The 25,620-nt window shown below is 41.3% G+C and overlaps 1 protein-coding gene across 1 annotated transcript; it reads right to left on the bottom strand.

Moving 5' to 3' along the window:
• Positions 1–615: 615 nt before the first annotated feature.
• Positions 616–25,495, bottom strand: MED31 (SOH1 family protein). Its single transcript, XM_087661920.1, has 6 exons — positions 25,384–25,495; positions 25,195–25,291; positions 25,003–25,100; positions 1,472–1,568; positions 1,304–1,382; positions 616–1,226 (listed from the first exon to the last, which is right to left on the bottom strand). Exons 2-6 carry the CDS (start codon positions 25,236–25,238, stop codon positions 990–992), a joined length of 555 nt encoding a protein of 184 aa, XP_087518046.1. The 5' UTR covers positions 25,239–25,291; positions 25,384–25,495; the 3' UTR covers positions 616–989.
• Between the last annotated feature and the right edge of the window lie 125 nt (positions 25,496–25,620).

The raw sequence follows: 25,620 nt of genomic DNA, 5'->3' as shown, positions 1-25,620 counted from the left end.
CAAGGTCTACCCAGCACTCTTGGCACCACAGCATGGCATGAGCACCTCACTAGTCCCAAAGTTCTCAGGGTCTCAACACAGACTCCCACATTGGAGCGGGACATTGGAGAGGGAGCCAACTGGAGAATGTTTCCGAGCTTCACCAGTTACAGCACATCTTACAGGTCCAGAATCGGAGCCCATCCGCATTCACATCACTCTAAAAACCCTCACCCTCCTAACTCTCATATATGGAAAGCCTAAGTCCACCAAGATGATTCCATAAACAAGAGAGGAAGAGTCTAGTCTGCTGCATGACAGTAGCAATAGGACCCTGTGTCCTACTCCCCTACAAGCTTCTCAAGAGTTGTCACTTTTAGGAAGCATTAAGAACGACTAACCACCAGAAAGTTTTGACTAGAGATACATTTCCTGTTTCCAAAAGACAAAAACGAGTGCACTGGTCAAAAGAATCAACAAATGAAATCCACTGAGTTGGGAGCTTGATGAACCTTAAATATTCTCCTTAGCTCTGTGTATTTTATGATTGAGAACCCTTTGAATTCCAGAGCTAATAATCTGAAGCTCTTCCTATGAAACTAATACAAATAACAAGAATCCCCAATTTAGACTAAATTCTTCAAGAGGAAGAACAAGAAGCATCTCATAGAATCAAATTAACCAGCATCTCAGTCAACACTAATGCTCCCATACAGCATTAATCTTAACAGTCTATTCCAGCTGGATTTGCATGTGAGGCTCTTGTTTAATGCTTCTTGACCACAACCCCACTACCATTCAAAAGCACCAGTATAGAATGAGCTTGATAATTTGTTTCATTGTCGCAAGCCCACTTGATAATTGAGGTGACAAGTTGCCTGTATAGAATCAGCTTTACTTGCATGATACACCAAAACTGAAGCTTACAAGAACGAGAGGACTGAAGCTAGCAGAGCAATATCTATTTGGAATAGGTATAATCCATCATTTTTTGTGGCCTAGGATTACAGTCAGGTGGTGGGATATTTCCGTTTCCGCCTTTCGCCTGTATGTGGCCTTGAAATGTTCTCTGTCTTGACTGGGACTGGTATAGGTGCTGTAGACTGTGTTGTTACTTGGGCCACTTGAGGAGCTGGGGCTGGTGGGGGTGGTGGTGCTTCTTCAGGAAGAGGCCGAGGCAGTATATGCTTTAAGCGGTTATTTCTGTAGTGTTTCCAGTAGTAAAACTGTTGCCGATGTGCCAATTCCTGTAGTGTTGATTTGAATGGTGAGTTTTTCCTTATTCCAAAACACTTATAAGTAGGAACTTTGGGCCACAGCTTACCTTGTTTGTAGGGTGTGCCATAGCACTACGAAAGTGAGGGCTCTGTAGAAGCTCCAAGAAGAATAAAGCATGAGGGTACCTTCAAGTAGGAGGGGATTCATAACCACCAAAAGGTATCTAAATGTGACTACAATATATGCTCTTCAAAACATCAGTTTTCACTCTTACATAATAAACTTGATGTATTGTGGTCGCTGCCAGTACTGTAAGTATTTCAAGTAGCCAACAAATGCTTCATCCTCAAAATAACGATTCTGTGCCAAATCTGAAAGATTGTGGAAGCATTAGCTTTCATAGAGAGTTAAGAGCTTTCACACCTAATGGTAAAGAAGGTGAAAAACCAAAAAAGCATCTCTTTTGTTTGCGGTTGTCAATTGCAATAAACAGAGACACCATTGATCATTTCCCATGATTTCAGGAAGGAATAATATCCTACGAACACATAAGATCACAGCTGAATCAAGCAGATGTGGTACTGATTTCAGGAAGGAATGCTATTAAGTGATTGTACACAACTTCCTATTCATACTTTTAGAAAATAGACGGTACAATGAAACAATGATTGTGCATAGAATCGAAGAACAAAAGCAAAAGCCATAATTTCAAATCTCAACATGAGCATATAAGAAAGAAATGGACAGTGAAAGATGCTGCAGGTGGTTAAAAATTTACATCAATTTGATTCACAATGTGAGAATAGAAAATGGGCTGCCAAACTAGACTACTGAGAACAGTAGGTAACTCCTCGAGTTACATGCACAAGTCCAAGAAAGAAGAAGATCTCCAAAATTGTCCTTTCTAATGAAGAGGATTTATGCAGAGGTTTAATACATGGCAACAGCACAAGGAGAAAACCATAATTCACTAGTACATCAAGACAGTTGAAATATGATGGACTGCGAAATCTTCGTGGAAAACTTAGTAGTTTTTATAGCCTAACTCCTGAAAATTGCAGACTGAGCTCCCAATTAAAAGGTAACCATGATCCATAGGTTCCAACCCTGCAATTATTCCTATGAGTATGGTCATCGTCTACTTCTGAATGCATTACTGAGTCACGGAGGAGCATTAGAAGCTCTGTCCATAAAAGGCATCTTATGGGGGAACTTGTTAGGCAAGCTTTTCCAAATTTCCATCTACCACTTACAAAACTTGAGCAAGCTTTTCTATAATTTCTTCTACATTATGCAAGCATTTCTAAGACCCAGCATGCATTTTTATATGAGCATTGAGGCCGAAATCTTAAGATGCACACACTAAAAACATCTGCATAAGTGTAAGCTCCAAGGGGGAGAAAAGCAAAACTAAAATGACCCCAACTGTCTTGTCCTGCATCACAAATGGGTCATTTTCATGCTCAAGTGTGGAATTTCAAGAGGAACCTAAGTATCAAGGCAAGGTTCTCTGAGCCCTACAGATGGGACATCTCATTCAATCCATATTTGTTAGTCATCTTATGGGCTACCCATTGATGCCCTTTGTCCCCTGGTACAAGCTTTCTGGATACATCAATTGTCACTTAGGAAAATTAAGGCAGTTAGGACATCTAGGACATTTAGGGCTACGCTTTTTGAGGACACTTAGCATAGTTAGTCCTAAGGCTTTCTATTTAAAGGCATTTTGTGTATTTTAGCACACCATTACTATCATTATTGACCAATTGTATTTCGATTCATGTCAGTTGAGTACATTGATTGATCATTATTATAATTGAATATTCTTGTATACTTCATTTTTCTGTCACACGCAATAACTCCATACCTGGGCCAATAGTGGTGTAAGAGCCACCATAGCCATTGCTCTCTTCCACTTCACATCTGCTGTAAATAAGCAAACTCCTTGATCACCGGGCTCCATTCTATGGCACTCTTCACAAGGTGGCTGAGAAACCCTCGGTAGCGACCAATTTGTAGGCAAGACAAGAGGATTTTTTGAATTTCCACAATTTATTATTGTGAAAATTCAATTCTAGGGCTGAGTCTTGCCCTTGTTAGAAGGAGAGGAAATCTGCCATGCAAGGCTGCTTGCGGAAAGCTCATTTTAGACAGGGTGGCTTCCGCTAGGAGGGTTCTTTACCACCAGCAAGCAGGAAAACAACAAGAGACAGCATCTCAGGGCTGCCAAGTTCAAGCGACTGCATTTAGGAAGGTGCCCAAGCTCTAACTGTAGATGACAGCTGATCTTGGCCCAGAAATAGGAGGCGACAGCTCCCAGGGGTGGGCTGACCAGTAAGCGACCTGATTTTGGGACCCCTGATCAGCAGACAACTGCTGTTGGAATCTATTCCTGGCTCTAACCCCACATTCTCTCTCTTCTCGAAGAATTCTCTCTCTCCGTTCAGCAAATTGCACTTGAAAGTCTTTCTAACTTTCATTAATCTTAGTCCAAGCATTAAATGTTTAATTTTCCTCTAGCCGAATGGCACCACACATCATTTCCATACTAGCACCTCTCCAACATAAATTATCACAACATTTGCCAATGTCATCCACCGCCCAACTAAGGTTCTAGACTATCACCGTGCTCCAAATAATATGGAGGTCAGCCCTTCATTGACTACAAAAATCAGCCACTTATTGGACAGATGGACATGTTTGACAGCTTGCCACCTTTGTTTCAGAATAGTGCACTTGAAAATGGTCATTGGCAACCACCTATTCAGGGGTGCAACAGCAAAATCAGTCATCATTGCCTGAAAATCAGCAGCGTGAAATTCAGTCCATTGATCAAGATATTGCTAATGATGTTGCTCAACATGAACGGGCAACCATTCGAGAAGCTCAACACATTTCTAGATGGCTATTAGATACTTCAAAGGACAGTAAATAGCATGTTCCTTTATCCAAGCAAAACTCAAGTAACCCCTAAACATGCTTAGTCTCATCTTGTTGCACAAGTTCTTGTTGCTACACAATGTAATAAAAAGCCCGTTTCTTTTGTTGATGCTTCTCAAAGTGAGCATTGGATGACAGCCATGCAATCAAAGTTGGATTCTATACACAAAAATAACACATGAGAGTTACATGACTTGCCTCTTGGCAAGCACACCATAAGCATAAGGTAGATTTAAATTTTACAAACTAAAATGTAGATCTAATGGTAGTATTGATCGCTACAAGGTGCAATTCGTTGCCAAAGGTTATGCCCAACAACATGAGATTGACTACGAAAAGACATTTGCACCTACTTCACATATGGCCACCATTTGCAACGTTATTGCTTTGACCACCCATTTTCATTGGAATGTGCATCAATTGGATATAAGACTACTTTTCTGAATAGTGATCTTCATAAGGAGGGTAATACCACTCAACCTCTTGATTTTGTTTAGAAAGACTCAAAGACCAAAGTGTGCCGATTGCATAAGGCCCTTTGTAGTTCGAAACAGGTACCTAGTGCATGGTACAAAGAAATACATGCATATTTGATTGCTCTTGGCTTTAATAATCCACACACTGAAAGAACGCTCCATGTTTGCAAAGATAGGGATAATCTCTTAACTCTCATTCATTACGTAGATGATATATTATTGACCAAACCTCTATGTAGATTGCAACCTTAAAAGCTGGATTGTAGCATGCATTTGATGTCACAAATATTGGCCACTTACACTACTATCTTGGCATATAGTTTACTACAGTTGAGGGGCATTGTCTTACAAGAGTCTAAGCGCATTGGGCACCTTTTTGAGCATTTTCAAATACAAGACTCCAAGTCTATCTCTACTCCAATTGAGACATGTCCCAAGTTTACACTTGAGGATACAAGAACTTCATTTGACTTATGTCTATTACCAAGCTGTCAAATGTCTATTCAATATTGTTTCTACCTAATATACACCAAGATATTCAATGTGGAGTCTCTCAATTGGCACGCTTCATGTATAGCCCTAGCACTATTCATTGGTAAGCAATCAAATGTGTCTTTCACTATCTTAAAGCAATCAAACATTGGGTCTTTTCTATCCGAAACCAGCCTTCCTTCCATGGATGGGTGGTAATTCCCTGATTACAACTTAGATACAACAACAACATTTATTACAAAACTGAGAAATGCAAATCAACTAACAATCTTGGACAATGGACACCCTATTGGCCCCAAAACTTCCACCCCTTTTGGTATTTCTTTAACTTAATTAAAGAAAAAGTTGATGTACAATGGGATTTCACCAATCACTTTCAGTATTCCAACTCCCCTTGCTGTCCAAAATGACCAATCAGCCTTCAATCTGATTTGCCCCTTGATTCGGGCAATCAATTGGCCTTCACCCGCTTCGATAGAGATGGAAAATGCCCCGAATTCATTGATTTGCTAGTCCCTCCACTTGAATTTAACTAAAAACACCTTCAGCCTTGTTGAATCCAAGTCTTGAAGCTTCCCATTTCTGGAGACGCTTCCTGAGGTTATTGCTAAACCCTAATTTCTACTCCACATTAGGGTTTATAGCAACAAAATCTGAAATTTCTCAACCCCTGGTGATCTCAATGCTGTATAGGAAGGCTATAGAAAGGCTAGGAGATGAGAGAGAATGTTGAGGAGAGAGAAACTTCAAACTTTCTTCGTGAAGAACTGAAGAAAATCAGTCATTTACTACTGCTACTCTATATCAACAGCCTGTAGATGCTGTCACCTTGGAAACCCTCCCTATTGTTGCCTACAATAAACACTACCGCCAACAGCCCAACTGCTGTCACCTGCAGTTTGGGGGTCCCCAGGAGCTATTGCCTACAACCAATCTGCTCTTTCCTACTGGAAAATGGAGGAAAAACAGTTTCAATCAGCTCCAACAGCTCTCCACCAATCACAACAATTGAATGGTCGCGTTTCTCCTCTTATTCAGTCTCCCACTAACCTTTAAGGGAAAGTTTGCCAAATGGAAACCTTCCCACATGGTTTTTCCAACATTACCAATAATTAAATATTAATTTGTAATCTTTAAATACTAAAAATTAATCTAATAATTATTTCAATGTCTGAAAAAATAATCTAACTAACCAATAATTAAATTGGCTAGGCAACTTCCATTTCCAAGTGTCTTTACGCCATCTTTAGCCATTAGATTGGCGTTAGGTACCATTAAACACCACTTTCCTAATGTTGCCAACTGACACTTATAGCCAAATGAATGACCTAGACCAACAACTAGCACCCAATACCACCAAGTACCTATGCAACATAACTTATAGCAACTTTTGCTTTTGACATTCCATGATTTCCTCAGGTTCCAGACTCGTAAATTTACTCTAATCCCAGATACACCTCACATGTGTAACATTTACTTAACCATGTGATTAAAAATTAATCCGCATGTTAAGTGAGGTTTCAAAAATACATGTTCTCATGACAATCCTCCCCCTTAAAATCCTTGCAATTGTCCTCGATTGCACTACCAAATGCATCAAAAGAAAAATAGTAGACTGGAATTTCCATAAGGTAGTTAACACAACATTATACACTGTTGCTCAATCATTTCATATGTCCAACACATGCTGAGAATTACCAGCCAACATAACATAACATAAGACTCACAATGAATCTCAAAAACATTACTGAATTATCATGTGACACCTCTATTTCTCATGAGCTCAACTCATCTGGCAAAAACAAACCATAGCATAGCATAAACCATGGCTAAAACATCTGGCATCATAACATATGATGTTGTCCACAAAACCAGCTCAATACCACTGAATATTAATTATCATACACTGAAAACCAACATTCGTTAATCAACCCCGATAATCATTAATTAATGCAAATGTACAGTTTCAAAGCTGCAATACAAACCATACCCATCTGCATACCAAACATGGTGACTAGTATACTGAATAGTGATCTCCTAGCAAACATATTGTCAACTATAGTACCCTGAATGTATGTTGAATGTATGGAAGAGGGTCACAATCTTATCATGAGCATCATCAATCATTCCATGCACATGATGGCACCAACGCATATCAAGCAAAACATCACATCCTTCCAATGGAGCAATAAAAAACTCTTCATTGTCCAAATAACTCTGAATGTGCAAACGAATCTTTCCAATGATAGGAGTAACCAGTGTCGCACGGGATTCGTGCGGGGATTCATGAAAGTCACTCGCCGCAAGGACACTATGCGTGATGGAAGATCCAAGTACAAATTCAAGCAAGATTACAAAATCCAAAGCTCAATCAAGAGAGCTTCAAGGAATACATGCCAAACCAAATATTCATATATCAATCATGAAGAGCAATATGATCAATTTGTTTGGATGGCAATGTCTATATTACAATATGTTAAAGATTTCTTAGAAATGGCATCCTACTACTGCTCTATGCATTGAATATGGCGGCTACATCTTTTTTACAATTTGTAGTGGCTTCTTCTTCAGAATTGCAACTTCATTTTCATGTGGAGATTCCCTCCATGCAAGTGTAATACCTCTCAACTTATTCTCCTTTGCTTGCAATTGGTAATGATGAAGCTAAAGAATCCAGTAGTACTAATCTCGATCCTTCCCTTCTTCACATAATGGCATCTTGCAAGTTGACGTAGTTCAAATTCTCGCCACCAGGAGGATGTTGAAAAAGATCTTCAATCAAACTCAGTCATCTTCACCCTTGCAATCATGATAGCATGTCAATTCGGAGTATCCTTAGTCTTCTACATGCCCAAAATAGGTCGTCCATCAATTGAACTTGCATTGTTGCAACTCTTGACGTTCCTACTCTTTGCCATAAAAATGGCAATTCGCTTTTACTCAGCATCTCCCTAGAATATTAACAAAAGAACTCTAATTGCTATCCATGATAAGATCCCCTAGAATGGCATTGCTCCTCTTGATCATGTGCTGCTTCTATCTCATGGGCTTCCCAGCATGGCAAGGATCTTCTGATCCAAGTTTGCGTTGCACTCAAGCTATGTGCTTTTTCATCTATAATCAGTCTGCTTTTACACTATCCTCCCTCCGTAGATCCTCTTTGTCACCTTTGCATATTGAAGCATCAGATTGAAGCTTCCTGGATAATCTCTATTGCATCTTTAGGCCGACTCACGAAACTAGGCCAGTTCTCCCCAAACTTGCACACACGAAGAAATCGTCTGACACCATATGCTTCTTGTTGCCCTCTCAATCGAGTTGCACGCCATCCCCGTGACTACAATCGTCTTCCCCGCAGCTACATAAGCACAGTCGTCCTTCTTTGACACTATGGCTATAGTCCCGTTGAGATGGTCTTTTAGCTGCTTCTTTGATTGCCATAGACGTTTCAACAGATGAACCCCTGTGATAATTGCACCAATCGATCTTTTCCTTCTTTGTCCACAGCTCCAACTTCTCTAACACACTTACAACTTGCCATCAGTTGCCCGCTTAAGAGAGGCAAGATTGTTTACCTTCTCCTCTCCAATAGTGCAAGTTATCTCCTTCCTCCACACAGCAAGCAGCCGGTAGGCATCGAGGTCTCCACGTCATCTCCTCCTCGTCCTTGTCCTTCTTCACCTCCGACCTCTCTGTCGTAGCAGTATCCTCGTCCTTCCTCCCTACCCACTTCGCCACCTTCCGCCCCTATAAAAGCTCATAATCATCATTCTCTCCCAATCTGCAGCTAAAAAAGCTTTAGAAAAGCTTTTGTTTTTGTCGACATATTGACATCAGTGATCACATCTTGAATGCCGCCATAAAACGGACTGCCCAGCTATAAGCATTGTTGGCCTGCGCCCAAGCTTCTGTGTTGCCCATGATGCTACAAATATTGATACTAATCCTGCTTTGTAAAGTGAAGACGTAAAAGCTTGCAAAAGTCCTTTTAACGTCATGTTAAAGAACATCATTAGGTGTCCTTCGTCTTGGATTCGATAATTGAACATGAGTATTTGAAACTCCTTAATGTGGAGTTCTCCATCTTCTTCCACTTACCCATGGAAAATGGGCAATGATGCTCCTAATGGGGGCAAATCCGGTGTCCCTCTGCTGGAATTGCGATAGGTTGTGCCATGGCTACAACCAGATTGACAACAGGAGTTTGTGTAGATATAATTACACCCCTACTTGTTGTGGGTTGATTAACTTGAAGTAGGGAAGTACTAGGACTTCCACTTGCACTCGAAGAGCTTTACACTTTTGCCACCTTCATCATAGTCCTTCGGCGGACTTATAGGAGTTAAGTTATCATAAATAGGCTGTTGCAAAAAGAGTGCATTTGTTGTATTTACATAATAACCAATACTATAAGATGCTCCTACATGACCAGCACCAAATACTTGTGCTCCAACAGTCCCTTGAGATGCAAATACATATCCATATGGGCCACTTTGTGCCCCACGCATCATGCCTATGCTGCCATACATGGGTTTAGACATTCAATTTGCATTACCCAAATGCATTGGGTGTTGTGAGCCATGCATTGGCTGCTGCATACCATAGGGATTTGAGCCATACATTCCCATATGCGGTGCTTGTCCAACCATAGCATGAAAAATGGTACCACCACCAAATTATCATTGCATGTGCATAATTACCTTGCTACCCATGTTCCCATGGATTGACACTACCAAGTTAGCCATACATTTGCACTTGCTGCCCCACGGGTACCAACTATTTGTGCTCATCAAGCATTTTGGGCTCTTCTAAAGAAGGCTTAGGCATTTCCTTCGATTCTTCTTCTCTTTGCCTTTGTTATCCTTCCTTGGGGCATTTGCGAATCAAGAAAACCGGGGATCCTTTGCCAATTCAGCTAAAAGATTTGCTGTTGTATGCATTCGATCCTTGAAGCTATCATCAAATTCTTCAGCCCCTTGCTGGTCATCAAAATTATTATGCATTGAAGTGCCAACATTTGGATCATTTTCCATATTTTCAGCTTGCTGGCCATCTTGAGAACCATATCCAACATCAATCATTGCATTTTCCCCTTCACTACGTGACTAACCAAGGAGTGATGCATCCTCTCCACTTGATCCCATATCACCATGTGAAGACATGATGTCTGTAATTCACTACTAAGAGCAATTTCAACACTAATGTAATAGTCCCAAGCCGCAATCAGTGCCACGGGCCCACCAATTCAAAGGATTTAATGGTATCCCAAAATTGAACCATGAAACCAGCCTTCCTTCTATGGATGGGTGGTAATTCCCTAATTATAACTTAGTTACAACAGCAACATTTATTACAAAACTTAGAAATGCAAATTAACTCACAATCTTGGACAATGGACACCCTATTGGCCCCAAAATTGGCACCCCTTTCAGTACTTCTTTAACTTAATTGAAGAAAAAGTTAATGTACAATGGGATTTTCCCAATCCTTTTCGGTATTCCAACTCCCCTTGTTGTCCAAAATGACCAAGAAGTCTTCAATCTGATTTGCCCCTTGATTCGGGCAATCAATTAGCCTTCACCTGCTTTAATAGAGATGGAAAATGCCTCAAATTTATTGATTTGCTAGTCCCTCCACTTGAATTTAATTGAAAACTTCTTCAGCCCTATTGAATCCAAGTCTTGGAAGTTCCAATTTCTAGCACCCTTCCCGAGGCTGCTCCTAAGCCCTAATTATGCTGTTCAAACCAGTCTTCCTTCCGTGGATGGGTAGTATTTCCCTAATTACAACTTAGTTACAGCAATAACATTTATTAAATTAACTTACAATCTTGGATAATGGACATCCTGTTAGTTCTAAAACTAGTGCCCCTTTCAATATTTATTTAACTTAATTGAAGAAGCTCCCCTTGCTGTCCAAAATGACCAACAAGTCTTCAATCTGATTTGCCCCTTGATTCAGGCAATTAGTTGGCCTTTACCCGCTTTGATGGAGATGGAAAATGCCCCAAATCCCTTGATTTGCTGGTCCCTCCACTTGAATTTCACTAAAAATAGATTTAGCCCTGTTGAATCCAAGTATTGGAGCTTCAAATTTCTAGCACACTTCCCAAGGCTTATGCTAAACCCTAATTTCCACTGCACATTAGGGTTTACAACAAAGAAATCTAAATTTCTCAGCCTCTAGTAATCTCAATGATGTAATCTTTAAAGCAAGACTAATAGAAAGGTTCGGAGATGAGAGAGAAAGCTGAGGGGAAAAAAATTTCAGACTTTCTTTGCGAACAACTGAAGAAAATCTATCATTTACTACTACTACCCTGTCTCAACAGCTTGTAGATGCAAAGAACTAAAGATAATCAATTATTTACTACTCCTACCCTATCTCAATAGCCTATAGATGTTGTCACCTGCTGTTGATTGGTCTTGTCTTGCCCTTAGCTACCTCAAAAGGTCCTTCAATGGCTGCAAATCAGACCAGCGGCATCTCCTCCCTCTCTCTTGCAAACTGAATACACTAAAATGCCTCTCTCAACCTCTAAACACGTTTTTCGATCTTACATGGGCATTTTTAACAAGTGGCAACCTTTCCAAATGGTTTTTTCAGCATTATCCACAATTAAATATTAATTTTTAGTTTTTAAATACTAAAAATTAATCTAATAATTATTTCGATGCCCTGACTAGCCAATAATTAAATTGGCTAGGCAATTTCTATTCTCAAGTGTCTCTACGTCATCTTTGACCATCAAATTGGTGTTAAGTACCATTAAAGGCCACTTCTCTAGTATCGCCAACTGACACTTATGGCCAAAATGAATGACCTAGGCCAACAACTAGTACCGAATATCACCAAATACCTATGCGGCATAACTTAAAGCAACTTTTGCCTTTGATATCCCGTGATTTCCTCGAGTCCCGTGCTCGTAAATTTACTCAAACTCCACTGACACCACACATGTGCAACATTTACTTAACCATGTGATTAAAAAGTAATCCACATGTAAAGTGAGGTTTTAAAAGTACATGTCCTCATAACAACCCTCTCCCTTAAAATCCTTGCAATTGTCCTCGATTGCACTGCCAAATGCATCAAAAGCAAAACAGTGGATTGGAATTTCCACAAGGCATCATAGTTAACACAACATTGCACATTGTTGCTCAACCATTCCATATGCCCAACACATGCTTAAAATTACCAAGCAATCATAACATAACATAAGACTCGCAAAGAATCTGAAAACCATTGCTAATTTATCATGTGACATGCCTATTTTTCATGAGCCCAACACATCTGGCAAAATCAAACCATAGGATAGCAAAACCAAGCATAAACCATGGTTAAAACATCAATGGCATTATAACATATGCTGTTGTCCATGGAACTAGATGTAAACCATTGAAAACTGAGCATAATCCGATCATAAACTGATTACTTCTTGATTTGAGAACTGATCACAGACTGCTGCAAATGTGATCCCAAATTGATCACAAACTCATTGCAAAAACTAACCAGCAATCAATGCAAAGTTGATCCCAAAAGTAACCACAAACAGTTCTCAAGTTAATAAAAAATTGAGCTAAAGCTTATCAAAAATTGTCTCAAAATTGAGGTAAAATTTATACCAAATTGATCATAAGCTGATGCAAAAGTATAGTTCTAATGCCTGGGTGAAACTCATACTCATCTGTATATATCTCACAGTGATTGGTACACTAAGTAGTGACCTCATGGCAAACATACTGTCAGCGCAATACTTTGGATGCATACTAAATACATCCGAGATCCACTACATACAAGAGCTGTCCATAACCTGAGGAGTATGCTACCTCCCCCTCGAGTATCAGGTAATACTTCGCACCCTTGCTCTGTTGAACCTGACGGAGTCCGAGTCGGCTCTAACTAAAAGGCGTCTAGGTAAAGCTTCGAAGCATGATGTAGAATAGTTTGTTAAGACATGCATCGTATGCCAAAAGGTAAAGCATGATAGGTAAAAGATGTTGGGCTTGTTACAGCCCTTGCCTATTCCAGATAGACCTTGGCAGAGCATTGCATGGACTTTATTTTTTAGCTTGCTAATACATCTACAAGGAATGATTGGATTTAGACTATCATTTACAGGTTTAGCATACAAGCCCATTTTATTTTGGTGAGAAATAAAATAAAGGCTAATCATATGGCATGATTGTTTTTACAGCACATCTTTAAGTATCATGGTATGTTAGAGTCGATCATTAGTAATCGAGACCCCCAGATGACTAGTTTATTTTGGAAGGGGTTGTTTGAGAATATAGGTGCCACATTGAAATTCTCATCATCCTTTCATCTGTAGATAGATGATCAATCTGAGGAAGTAAATTTCACAGTGTTAGATCTTTTGAGATGCTATGTTTTAGACTACAAGACACATCAAAAGCAGTATTTGTCCTTGGTTGAGTTTGCTTATAATAATATAATGTATAGTTCTACGGGCAAAGCTCCATTTGAGATGGTTGAGGGTGGCAAGAAGATACCACCTATTGTCCAAACTATAGCCTATGCAAAGATAAAATATGCACTTTAAAGATCGCAAGAAAAGCAAAAGAGGACAGTTGATCACCACAAACGTGCTTTGCAATATGTAGAGGGTGATTATATATTATTGTGCTTTGAAAAGGTAACGTTGAAAAAGATGAAAGGAAGAAGCTGAGTATGAGATACTATGGGTCCTTCTAGGTGTTGGAGAAGATCAGTGATGTGGCATATTGGCTGAAATTACCTCCACGTTGGTGGATACACAATGCCTTTCATGTCAGTTTGTTGAGGCCTTTTCATGGTGATGTGCCAAAGAATATGTCTGCTGAAATTCAGCTTGAGGTTGAGGAGCTGGATAAGATTTTGATACTCGAGCAGATTTTGACACAAAAACATAAGCAAAGCCCGAATCAACAATATATTGCTCTTTCATGGCATCTAACTGAGTGTGATAAACCATGCTGACAGCTCAAATTTGTGGCTTATGTGACAGTGCATCGGTCACAACATTCTTTTTCCCATCAATATGTATAATTTGAAAATGAAACATAGAGAGAGATTTTGCCCATCTCATATGCTTCTCTGACAACTTTGTCTGCGTCAGAAAGTACCTTAAAGTTGGATGGTTTGTCTGCACTGTAAAATCAGCCCCCAACAAATAATGTTTCCACGTAGACAATGCATGAATTACAACCAAGGGCTCTTTCCCATAGACCTACAAATTCTTTTATGCACCGTGAAGAATTCAACTCTTTCTCACAGACCTGCAAATTCTTTTATACACCGTGCAATTTCAGCAAACCCATGTACATACTTCCTGTAGTAAGAACATAAACCCAAGGAGCTACGGATCTCATGCACATTCCTCAAAGATGGTCATGATCGTATTGCCTCAACCTTTGCAGCGTCATTGCAAATACCATCAACCAATACAATAAGCAACAAAAAGTGGATTTCATGCAAGAAGAATTCACTTTTCTTGTCATTGATAACCAGCCTATGCTCACATAGTTCATTGAACACAATGTCCTAGGCAACAATGCATTCCAAAACTTCTTATTATATTACTCCAAATTCTTACATTCCTTAGTATCCAGCTTATTCCAAGCTTTCATGATATCCACCTCAAAGGTACTTGTCAACCAATTCGATGCAAACATTTGCTTGAATTGTACCCACGTTGACAGTGCTCTACCTTGTATCAAAAGAGGTAACCACCACTGTAATACATTCCCTTTCAAGAAAGTGACTGCCTTTCGAATTTTCGAGGACTCTATGAAGTTCCCCCCTAAATAAGCTCCATCAAACTACTAAATGAAAGTCAAAGCTTTCAGCCTATCTTATACACCACTGAAGGACTTAAACTTCACTGCTTTTCCACCCTGATCATAGTGTTTTGCTGCCCCTTTGGGTGTCAAGTTATTATACACCGGCTGCTGCAAAAAGGGTGCATTTGCTAAATTTACATCAAAACCAACGCCAAACAGAGCATTTGCATGACCAACATTCATTCCTTGAGCCCCATAAGCATTCGAGGGTACATATGCAGTACCAAACATGCTACTTTGTGTCCAGGCATCAAGCCAATGCTGCCATACATAGGGTTTTGCATATTTCCAACCATACCCGAATACATTGGGCCTTGCACACCATGCATTGGTTGCTGCATACCATAGGGATTTGTGCCATACATTCCCATATGCAATCCTTGTCCAACCATAGCATGAAAAATCATACTTCCACCAAAAAATTCTGGCTGCCCCATCATAGCATGCATGCGTAGCTATCCGAAATCCATTGGATTGGCGCTTACGCGATGGCCTTGCATTTGCATTCCTTGCCCCGTAAGTACCAACTGTTTTATTTCATTAGCATATTTGGGAGCTTCAAATGAAGGGTTTGGCATTATCTTCGATGCATCTTGCTATCCCGAAGGTGTAAAAGACGTCTTCTTCTTGCCTTTGCTATCCTTTGGAGCATTCAAAAATTAGGAAAATTGAGAATCCTTTGCCAATCCAGCAAAGAGATTTGCTGTTGTCCTCATCCGATTCTTAATCTAGTCATCAAATTCCTCTTCACTTTGCTGGTCATCAGCCTCCTTCTGCCTAAAGGCCGTGCATCTTGCCCAACGGCAACATTTTCAGATTGTTGTCCATGGTCTAAGCCTTGTCCAAGGTCAATCATTGCATTTGCATTTCCTCCATTCCCATGTGAATGTACATACTGAGAGGCCTCATCACTACTTGAGTCCATCTCACTATATGAAGACATATTGCTGTGATTTCTCAGCTGAGAGTAAAAATCAGCACTAGCACAAAGCTTTGGCTTGCAATCAGATATCTCGAGCCTACCAAATCAAGGGATTGAGTGGTAATCCCGACAACGAAACCATAAAACCAGCCTTCCTTCCGTGGATGGATGGTAATTTACGCTACCTGCATTTACTAGTAACTTGGGCCTCCATTTTCAACGAGACCAATCTCTTCGTCATCCTTTGCTTCTTATTGGGTGGTCTGACTCGGATTGCCGGGGGGGGGGGGATACCCGTTGCTCTACTTCCAGGTTTGTGTTCACCAGTTCCGATGGACCGGTCACTTGGCAATCAAAAAAGCAGATTGCAATGACTTTATCTTCGGCTGAAGTTGAATAGGGGGGGGGGGATATACCCGTTGCTCTACTTCCAGGTTTGTGTTCACCAGTTCCGATGGACCGGTCACTTGGCAATCAAAAAAGCAGATTGCAATGACTTTATCTTCAGCTGAAGCTGAATATGTTGCAGTGGCTTTGGCTACAAAGGAGGGTTTATGGATTCAAATGCTCTTAGATAAATTAAAGTTAATTGATAGACCACCATTAAAGATTCTATGTGATAACTTATCATGTTTGTTTTTGGTATAGTAATATTTATTACAAAACTGAGAAATGCAAATTAGCTTACAATCTTGGACAATGGACACATTGTTGGCCCCAAAACCGGCGCCCCTTTCGATATTTATTTAACTTAATTGAAGAATAAGTTTATGTACAATGGGATTCTCCCAATCCCGTTCAGTATTCCAACTTCCCTTGCTGTCCAAAATGACCAACAAACTTCAAACTAATTTGCCCTTGATTCGGATAGTCAATTGACCTTCACCTGCTTTGATGGAGATGGAAATGTGAGAGTGCACACGGAAGAAGAAACACGAACACAGAGGGAGAGAGAGAGAGAGAGAGACAGAGAGAGAGCAGAAAATGAAGGAAGAAAATCTGCACTGACTGAAATGAATGCTGAATACAAAGCTGTGGACTGATCAATCCCTACACGCAGCCCGGAGCATCAGTGAGGGCACTGTCGAAATGAGCCGGATCTAGGACATGGCAGTTAGTTATGGTGGATGAAAGGAGAAGAGTAAACTCATGATGGAGAAGACAAAGACACTGCTTGTTACACAAGTGAATTAGGTTCCAAGATTGAGACTTGGACTCATAAACGCAATCTTGTGTATGTGGACAATGACACTGACACTTTACTGATAAGAAAAGAGTACTATCATTGCATTAAGAAAAGGAAGCAAGTACAATGCTTTATAGGAAAGTAGGAAACTGCAGTAGGCACCACTGTGCATATGGGATAGGTAAGCCTGCATGTCCTTGGCCCTGAAGCTCCATACAAAGAGGCTGTCAGTGGAGTGTGATTGCCGAATCTCAACACCCCTCCTCAATCACAACTAGAAATGCACAAAGTGTGTGGAGGCTATAATGAGAACCACCTGCAAAGTGTGGGCACACCACAAACATGGTAGACACCAGAGGCTGTCGCAGAAAATGCTAAGTGTGGGCACCAAAACATGATGGACATCCAGAGGCTGTAACAGGGGCCTCACAAAGTGTACAGGGACTGTAATGCCAAGTTACATGAGGAGTTTACAAAGCTTATGACAAGAAGCATTAGGGCAAGGAAATACAAGGCTTTTAAAACAGTCTATCAGAGTAATGAGAGTAGAAGGACTGATGAGTCTTGTCCTTCCGATCCTGATGGTCTTCATCTTCATCTTTTGGTCCATGGTCTTCTTCTTCTTTCACAGCTGCAAAATAGGCCTTTTGGGACCTCTTCCTAGCATGATAGAACTTCTCAGTGTGTCCGGTCTTTTTGCAGAACTCACAAAAGAGCGGTTCCTTTTTGCCTTTGTATCTGTTGTTTACATATAACATTTGTTCATCCTTTGAAGTGCTAGGCTCTTCTTTGCTTTTAAGTTTCTTTTCTTCCGCTAACAGAGAGGCTTTAATATCAACAAGTTGAGGATCAGGCATATTGGTTAGAGTGGTTGATACATTATCATAGGTAGAAGGCAGACTTTTTAACAAGACACCAATACAAACATCTTCATCCATTTTTAGCTTTATCCCTGCAAGTTGGGTTAGGAGACTTTCCATGTAATTTAGATGGGATGCCAGGGATGTATGAGGCTTCATATCAAGTCGAAAAAATTCAATCAATAGACCATACTTAGACGACTTTGACTATGCACCAAATAAGGTATCCAATTTGTCCCAAGTGTCATGGGACGTGTCACAGGCATCCACATGATGGATGTAGTTGTCATCCAATTCCAGTTTAATGATGGCTTGTGCCTTGTCATCATTCTTTTGCCAAGTAACTGCAAGGTCCGCATCTCGAGGTTTCTTCTCTTTGCCATTTGTGATGGCCCAGAGACCCTTCTTCATCAGGATGAGCTTGATGCGGGTTTGCCAGGTGTGAAACCCGACTCCCTTGAACCGAAAATTTGGAGAGTCTTTTCCCATGTTGGATGGCTGAAGCAGCAGCAAATCAGCACCAATTTCTCAGATTTCAGCAGCAGAAGAGTTGGTTGTGTCACAAGACACAAGTGCTAAGAGCACTAGATGAGTGTCAATGGACACTATGTTTGTATCTTCTTCCTTGAGTCTTCCAAATCTGCAAAATTCTTCAAGATCTTCAAAATCCAAATCTTCCCCTCCTTGATTTGATGCTGGGAACTTCAGATTTAGTAGGCTTTAGCTTGGTTTAGTGGCAGGAGTGAGAAAATGAGAGAAAAATGAGCTTGGGAGATTTTGGCTATGGTGGAATTAGGGTTTCTGAGATAGGGGCCTGGTTTTTCAGTCTGTGTGGGCTGTAGCCTTGATCATTTTCCAAACTTTTTTTATGGATAGAGAGCTTATGACATGGGCTTCCAAAGCCCTAAGGTCGTGGACCAGATTGCGCTGCGTGGGAGACGAACGGCTGTACGAACCAGGACAGGCGCAGATCTGGACAGTGAGGATGAAAAATCAAAATGCCAGGGCTGTCGGTTGCCAATGTGCCTCTGTGATGTGCCAGGAAGGAGCGCAGGGAGTCAAGGAATGATCCTCCAAAAGAGAGCTTGGGGAGATATTGCCTGGTTCAAGAGATCTAAGAGCTCCAAGGAGGCAGGGTCCTGCAGGCTATGGCAGCCATTGGAGCTTCATTGAAGGTAGAGTGAGAATGGAGCTGGGAGTAAAGTCATGAACTCAAGCCGAGCTGAGGAAAGATAAAGAAGAGCTGGAAGAGCAGAGAGCTCTGATACCATGTCGGAATGAGCCGGATCTAGGACATGGCAGTTAGTTATGGTGGATGAAAGGAGAAGAGTAAACTCATGATGGAGAAGACAAAGACACTGTTTGTTACACAAGTGAATTAGGTTCCAAGATTGAGACTTGGACTCATAAACACAATCTTGTGTATGTGGACAATGACACTGACACTTTACTGATAAGAAAAGAGTACTATCATTGCATTAAGAAAAGGAAGCAAGTACAATGCTTTATAGGAAAGTAGGAAACTGCAGTAGGCACCACTGTGCATATGGGATAGGTAAGCCTGCATGTCCTTGGCCCTGAAGCTCCATACAAAGAGGCTGTCAGTGAGTCTGATTGCTGAATCTCAACAGGCACCAGATCAGGTTGGAAACAGTGGCAACACAAATGCCAGAGTGGGAACAAAGAGAGAGTATGCTGAAATCTGCAAAAACAGTGGGCTGCTATATATAGCCCCCCAACTCCTAAACTAGACACCCTAAGGGCTCAGCCCTAGAAAGTGGCCGACCTGCTCCTAAAGTGGCTGCCCTACCCAAAAAGTGGTTGACTGCACATAGAGGCCAAAACAGGCTGAGTGCCACTAGAGAAGGGAATGCAAACAAAAAACTAGCAACACACAAAACAATCAAAGCTCCTCTATCTCCTGCCAAACTTTGACACGAGCTCACAACCAGGAGATGACAAATTGACAATGAAATAGGACAGGATAACACCCCCTCTCAGATCCTAGGAGGGTTTAAAGACCTAACAACAGCGTGTGATGAAGCAAAGAAGCCTGAGGCAAAGATTTTGAGAAGAGATCAGCCGCATTGTCTGCCGAGGGACAATAGGCCACCGCCAGCTCCGAATCCATGATTCGCTCCCGAACATAGTGATACTGAACCTCAATGTGCTTCGTGCGAGCATGAAACACCAGGTTCTTCACCAGAGCAAGGGCACCTAGTTCTCCACACGCAGCTCCATAGGTCTAGACTATGGAAATCCAATCTCTACCAGCATCCGACGGAGCCAAACTGCCTCCATAGCGGTCGAACATAAGGCCCAATACTCAGCCGCTGTAGAAGAAAGTGCTACAGTAGACTGCTTCTTGCTGCTCCAAGAGACAAGCATCGGATCCAAGGATGACAACATAGCCTATAGTGGATCATCTCGAATCCACATCACCTGCCCAATCAAAATCACACCATCCAGAAAGAGTGACCCCTCTCCATACATGATCCCATAGGATCGAGTCCCCTACAAAAACTAAAGGACATGCAAGGCTGCCCTCCAGTGATCTTATGTAGGAGTCTTCATAAAAGAATACAACAATGCCACCACAAAAGAAATATCCGACCGAGTATAAATAAGCCAGATGAGAGAGCCAACAAGGCACTTGAAAGGGGTAGCATCTGTAAAGAGAACTCCATCTGCCACAAGCTTGGACTCAGGGTCCATGGGGCATGAAATAGGCCAACACTCGACCGTACAAAACTCCAAAAGAAGCTCGGAGATGTACTTGTACTGCGAAATAAAGATGCCATGTGCCATCTGATAAATCTCCAATCCAAGAAAGAAGTGTCAAACTCCTACTGTAGAATAGACGGAGTGTGATCCACCTCCTAAATGTCGCTCCCTGTATGATAAGATCATCCACATACAAGATCAATAAAACACAAAGGTCACCCACAACCCGAAAGTAGAGGTTGGGGTCATGATCGGAGTGCTCAAAACCACTATGTAGAAAGAAGCAGCCAATCCTCTGGTACCAAGCACAAGGAGCCTGCTTCAGCCCATAAAGGGCCTTCCGCAACCTGTAGACATGATCCTCCTTTCCTTGCACAAGAAAACTTGGAGGCTGTAAAACATAGATCTCCTCCTCAAGGATGCCATTCAGGAAAGCTGACTTGACGTCCATCTGGTAAACAGACCAATGGTGGTGAGCTGCAAGAGCCAAAATAACTCGAATGGTAGACATCCGAGCTATCGGAGCAAAGGTCTCAAAGTAATCCAATCCTGCCTGTTGTGCAAAACCCTTGGCAACAAGCCTAGCTTTATGTTTGTCCAAGGAACCATCTACTAGATACTTGGTCTTAAAGACCCATTTCACACCTATCACCTTCCGCTTCTTGGGATGCGGTACAAACTCCCAAGTATGATTTCATGCAATGGAATCAAGCTCTGCCTACATAGCCTGTCTACAAACATCCTGTGCAAGAGCCTCCTCAACAGTGGAAGGCTTGAAATCCTAAAGAATCTGAGACATAAGAGCATAGTTCACACAGAGTGAACTCTCCCGCTGGGCCTGTAATCAAGCTAATCTGCGTGGACCTGTAGAAGAAGCAGGAAAGTGAGTAACACCTGAATCCTGCATGAGCCGGCGATACCACAAAGGAATCCTAAGAGACTCCTGCTGCAAGGGAGACCGAATAGCCTCAGGAACTTGCAAAGGACCTATCTGGGAAAGGGGCTCCCCCTCACCAAGGAAAGGTAGATTCTCCTCATCTGAAGAAGGCTCCACATCAGATGGCTATGTATCCCTAGAAGACTCCTGAGGGGAGGCTGAAGGGATGGAAGTACTCGAAGAAGGAGACACGTCCACCAATGGGGGAGAGAAAGCCGAAGTAGAGGGTATAGAAGGAGGAGGAATAGGAAGGGGAGGAGCCGATGAAAAAGGGGCGCTAAGAGGCAACCTAGAAGGAAGAGAAGGGAGAGAAGCTGGGGGAGGGTCAATCAATGGTGACGAAGAATCACCTGTAAGAGAACCATCAATCGGATCCTCGGAGGCCGCAGCCTCATCGAAGATCACATCCTTGCTTACCTCAATCTTCCGTGTCGTCGGATCGTAGAGCCAATATCCCTTCGTGATCATGCTATAGCCTACAAAGATAAGCTGTCTCGACATAGAGTCGAGCTTGGTCTTCCTCTTCTTCTTGTCCATATAGACAAAAGCATCACATCCAAAGAAAGTGGGACACGGAAGGCTTCTTCCCAAAGAAAGCCTCATAAAGAGTCATGTCCTACAATGCCGAAGTAGAAGAGCGGTTGCATATGTATACCGCTGTAGCCACCACCTCAACCCAAAGGGTACGAGGAAGACTTCTATACTCCAGCATGGATCGGGCCATCTCCACCATGGTCTGATTCGCACGCTCCGCCACACCATTCTCCGATGGTGCATTTGGATGGGAATACTCCACCTAAATGCCGTAATCCCTACAAAACTGAGAAAAGAGATGAGAAGTGAACTCGCGCCGTTGATTGGTCTTCTCCTGCCCTTGGTTGCCTCACAAGATCTTGCAATGGCTGCAAATCAAACCAGCAGCATCTCGTCCCTCTCTCTTGCAAGCTGAACATACTAAAATGTCTCTCTCCAACCTCTCTTGCATGGGCAATTTTAACAAGTGGCAACCTTCCCAAATGGTTTTTCCAACATTATCCATAATTAAATATTATTTTTCAGTCTTTAAACACTGAAAACTAAATAATAATTATTTCGACGTCCTGAAAAATAATCTGACTGGCCAATAATTAAATTGGTTGGGCAACTTCCATTCTCGAGTGTCTCTTCATCATCTTTGACCATCAGATTGGCGTTAGGTACCATTAAACGTCATTTCTCTAGTGTGACCAACTGACACTTATGGCCAAATGAATGACCTAGGCCAACAACTGGCACCAGATACCACCAAGTACTTGTCTGGTATAACTTATAGCAACTTTTACCTTTGACATCCCATGATTTCCTCATGTCCCAGGCTCGTAAATTTACTCTAACCCCAGTTACACCATGCATGTGCAACATTTATTTAACTATGTGATTAAAAATTAATCAACGTGTCAAGTGAGATTTCAAAAGTACATGTCGTCATGACAGTTGTAATCTTCAGAGCAAAGCTATAGAAAGACTGGGAGATGAGAGAAAATACTAAGGAAAGAGAAAATTCAAACTTTCTTCGCGAAAAGAACTAAAAAATTTTGGTCATCTCACTACTAATCTCACTATTAATCTTTGGAGCATCTCACTACTAATCTCTATTTTACAAATTCTCATCTCTCTGGTAGGGTTTTGTATTTCAATGTAGCGCTACCATACTCGTTTACCACAGTCCTTTATTGAGCTGGAGATATGGGATATGCATTATTCCCCATCATGGTTTCATCTTGCTAGGTAATTTGATCTTCTACTAGTATGGAGGATTTTCCCGAGGCACATCGTGCAACATTTCTCTTGATGCTATCATAGTAATATCTTCTACCTTAGTCTTCCAGTCGAGGTACTTCATCTTCATCTATCATGGTTCTCGGCACCACACGGAGACCGACGTGAGTTAAGATGGATAAGCATGAATTGGATGTGTATTCAATGTAAGAAAAAGAGTAGAGATGGTGTACTAGTATGCAAAGTACTTGAAATTCAACAATTGAACTTTGGTGATTTCAAAGAATTTCAAGAGATTAGTTAGCCGACGCTAACTTCAAGGCAAACTTTGTCATCTCCAAGAAGCAAATTGAAGGACAATCCCCAAGCAAACCAAGGCACAAATTGATTTGAAGGCTTGCTGGTCACTATGGACAATAAGATGTATTGAAGATTGAAGGAGATTAAGTTAGATCTTAGTATACTCTAACCTTTAGCAACACAAGTTAAAGAAATACTACAAGGGGTGCTAGTTTTGGGGCCACTAGAGCATACAATGTCAAAGATCAAGTGGTGACATTTGCATTTTCACTTTCTGTGAATTTTATGTTGGTTGTAGTTAGTATTTAATAAGGTTATTTACCTCCCTTGGCAAGAAGGAAGTCTGGTTTCATAGTTCCATCACTGGGATACCATCAATTCCCTTGATTTGGTGGGCTTATGGCACCTAATTAGAAGTTAGAAGCAATGCTCTAGTGCTGAAATTGTAATCAGCTGAGCATTACAGTAAGAATGTCTTCGTACAGTGTAGTTGCTCCATCTTATTAATAAAACCCCTTCTACTTCAAGAATCTACCACAAAAAAGCATGTCAATAAACCTCCAGCATGACATACAAGGAGTGAAACCCTGAAAGAGGCTAGCAAACTGTACCAGCTCAAGCATTGACTCAATCAAGGAATAAGATCAGTGGCAACATCCCAAAGATAGTAGGTATCAAGAATGGCATTATCCTTCAATCTCTGCAGCACCAAAGCATTGTGTGAGATAGACTCTGCAAAAGAGGATAGAGGTAGAGATAGAAGACTCATCCAATGCACCCTGATTTGAGCAAGCAGAGACAACAAAGCACCTCATCATAGATATTGCAGCCATCAAGGAAGAAATCCTCACGCACCTTGCTACTCTAGCAATGCAGATGCCATGCCAGGAGTGCAAATGCAAGCCTATGGCAGCAAATGTCACTCTCCTCACCTCCCCCACCGACCCCCCCCAAAAAAAAGAAAACAAAAAAGGGAAACATAGGTGGTGGTAGTCTCAAAAGCTGAAAATGGTGCAGATACCTGCTCACCAGACACTACATAAGATCTGTTTGTTGTACACTACATTGTGCTGTCATCAAAAGCAGCAGTGTGTACACAAACGTTATATAAACTACATAATACACGTGATTTATTTACATATGCTCGACCTGTCAGTTCTCTAGCTGAAATATGGGACATCTGACATTTAATTAACGCATAGTAACATCAAACTTCTTTTTGTTATCTTATAAGTACTATCAAATTTCTGAAATATGGAAAATAAGGACTATCTTCTTATGTACTGCGTGCAATGCCTGTTGCTTCTTAATAAGCCAGGCCATTCAGTGCCCTTGTATTCCTTTCCTTTTGGAAAAAACGGAGCTTACAGTGTATATACGTAGGATTGGCAAGGCAATGGACGAACTCCAGTTCTAGCAGGAAACGCTGCCGGCCACCATCGGTTTCTTTGAACAGGTCCTTGAGCCTGTTGTATGAAATAAACCCTAGTGTCAGACTTGATATATTAACTTCTGCGACTCCTGAACTCAGGGAAAGGAGGACGCTAAGAGTAAAACTACTTATGGCTGTCAGAAGCTTCATCCTGTGCTGTCGGGGCAGCCATAACCGGAATCAGTACTGTAACGGCCTCGAGCCACACGCTAGCTAGCAAAACTTCTGGATGCAAGAAAACAAAATTGGAACTTACAATCTAAACCTGTAAAATTCTTAAAGATCATTTGATTTAGATATTCGTGAAATGACACTACCGAGTACTCGTGCAAGCGCAGATCTTGTAAGGCGACGGTGTTTACCCCCCTCCCTCTCCTCTCCCCCTCTCTCCTCTCTCTAAACACCTTCCCAATTAACTATATCCTAAACTTTGAACTTGCTTCTCTAAAATTGTTATGACATTACTACTTTAGTACTATGGTTGCTTGTAACCTCATGTCTTATCTATTTGGCTTGAGGATCCTCTCTCTCTCTCTCTCTCTCGATTTAATTGT

Source organism: Lygodium microphyllum, chromosome 21 (genome assembly GCF_053477565.2).
Source record: "Lygodium microphyllum isolate KBCC chromosome 21, Lygodium_microphyllum_v1.1.10, whole genome shotgun sequence".
NCBI lineage: Eukaryota > Viridiplantae > Streptophyta > Polypodiopsida > Schizaeales > Lygodiaceae > Lygodium > Lygodium microphyllum.
Note: the sequence above shows the minus strand (reverse complement) of the source record. Positions and strands in the feature narration are given on the sequence as shown.

Excerpts from the sequence above, each read along its gene's own strand:
- MED31 (XM_087661920.1), bottom strand. The coding sequence starts at position 25,238 with ATGGCTGCCCCGACAGCACAGGATGAAGCTTCTGACAGCCATAA. Across the intron at positions 25,101-25,194 it reads GAAGCTTCTGACAGCCATAA|GCTCAAGGACCTGTTCAAAG; the intron begins GTAGTTTTACTC and ends TTCATACAACAG. Across the intron at positions 1,227-1,303 it reads TGGCACACCCTACAAACAAG|GAATTGGCACATCGGCAACA; the intron begins GTAAGCTGTGGC and ends TCAACACTACAG.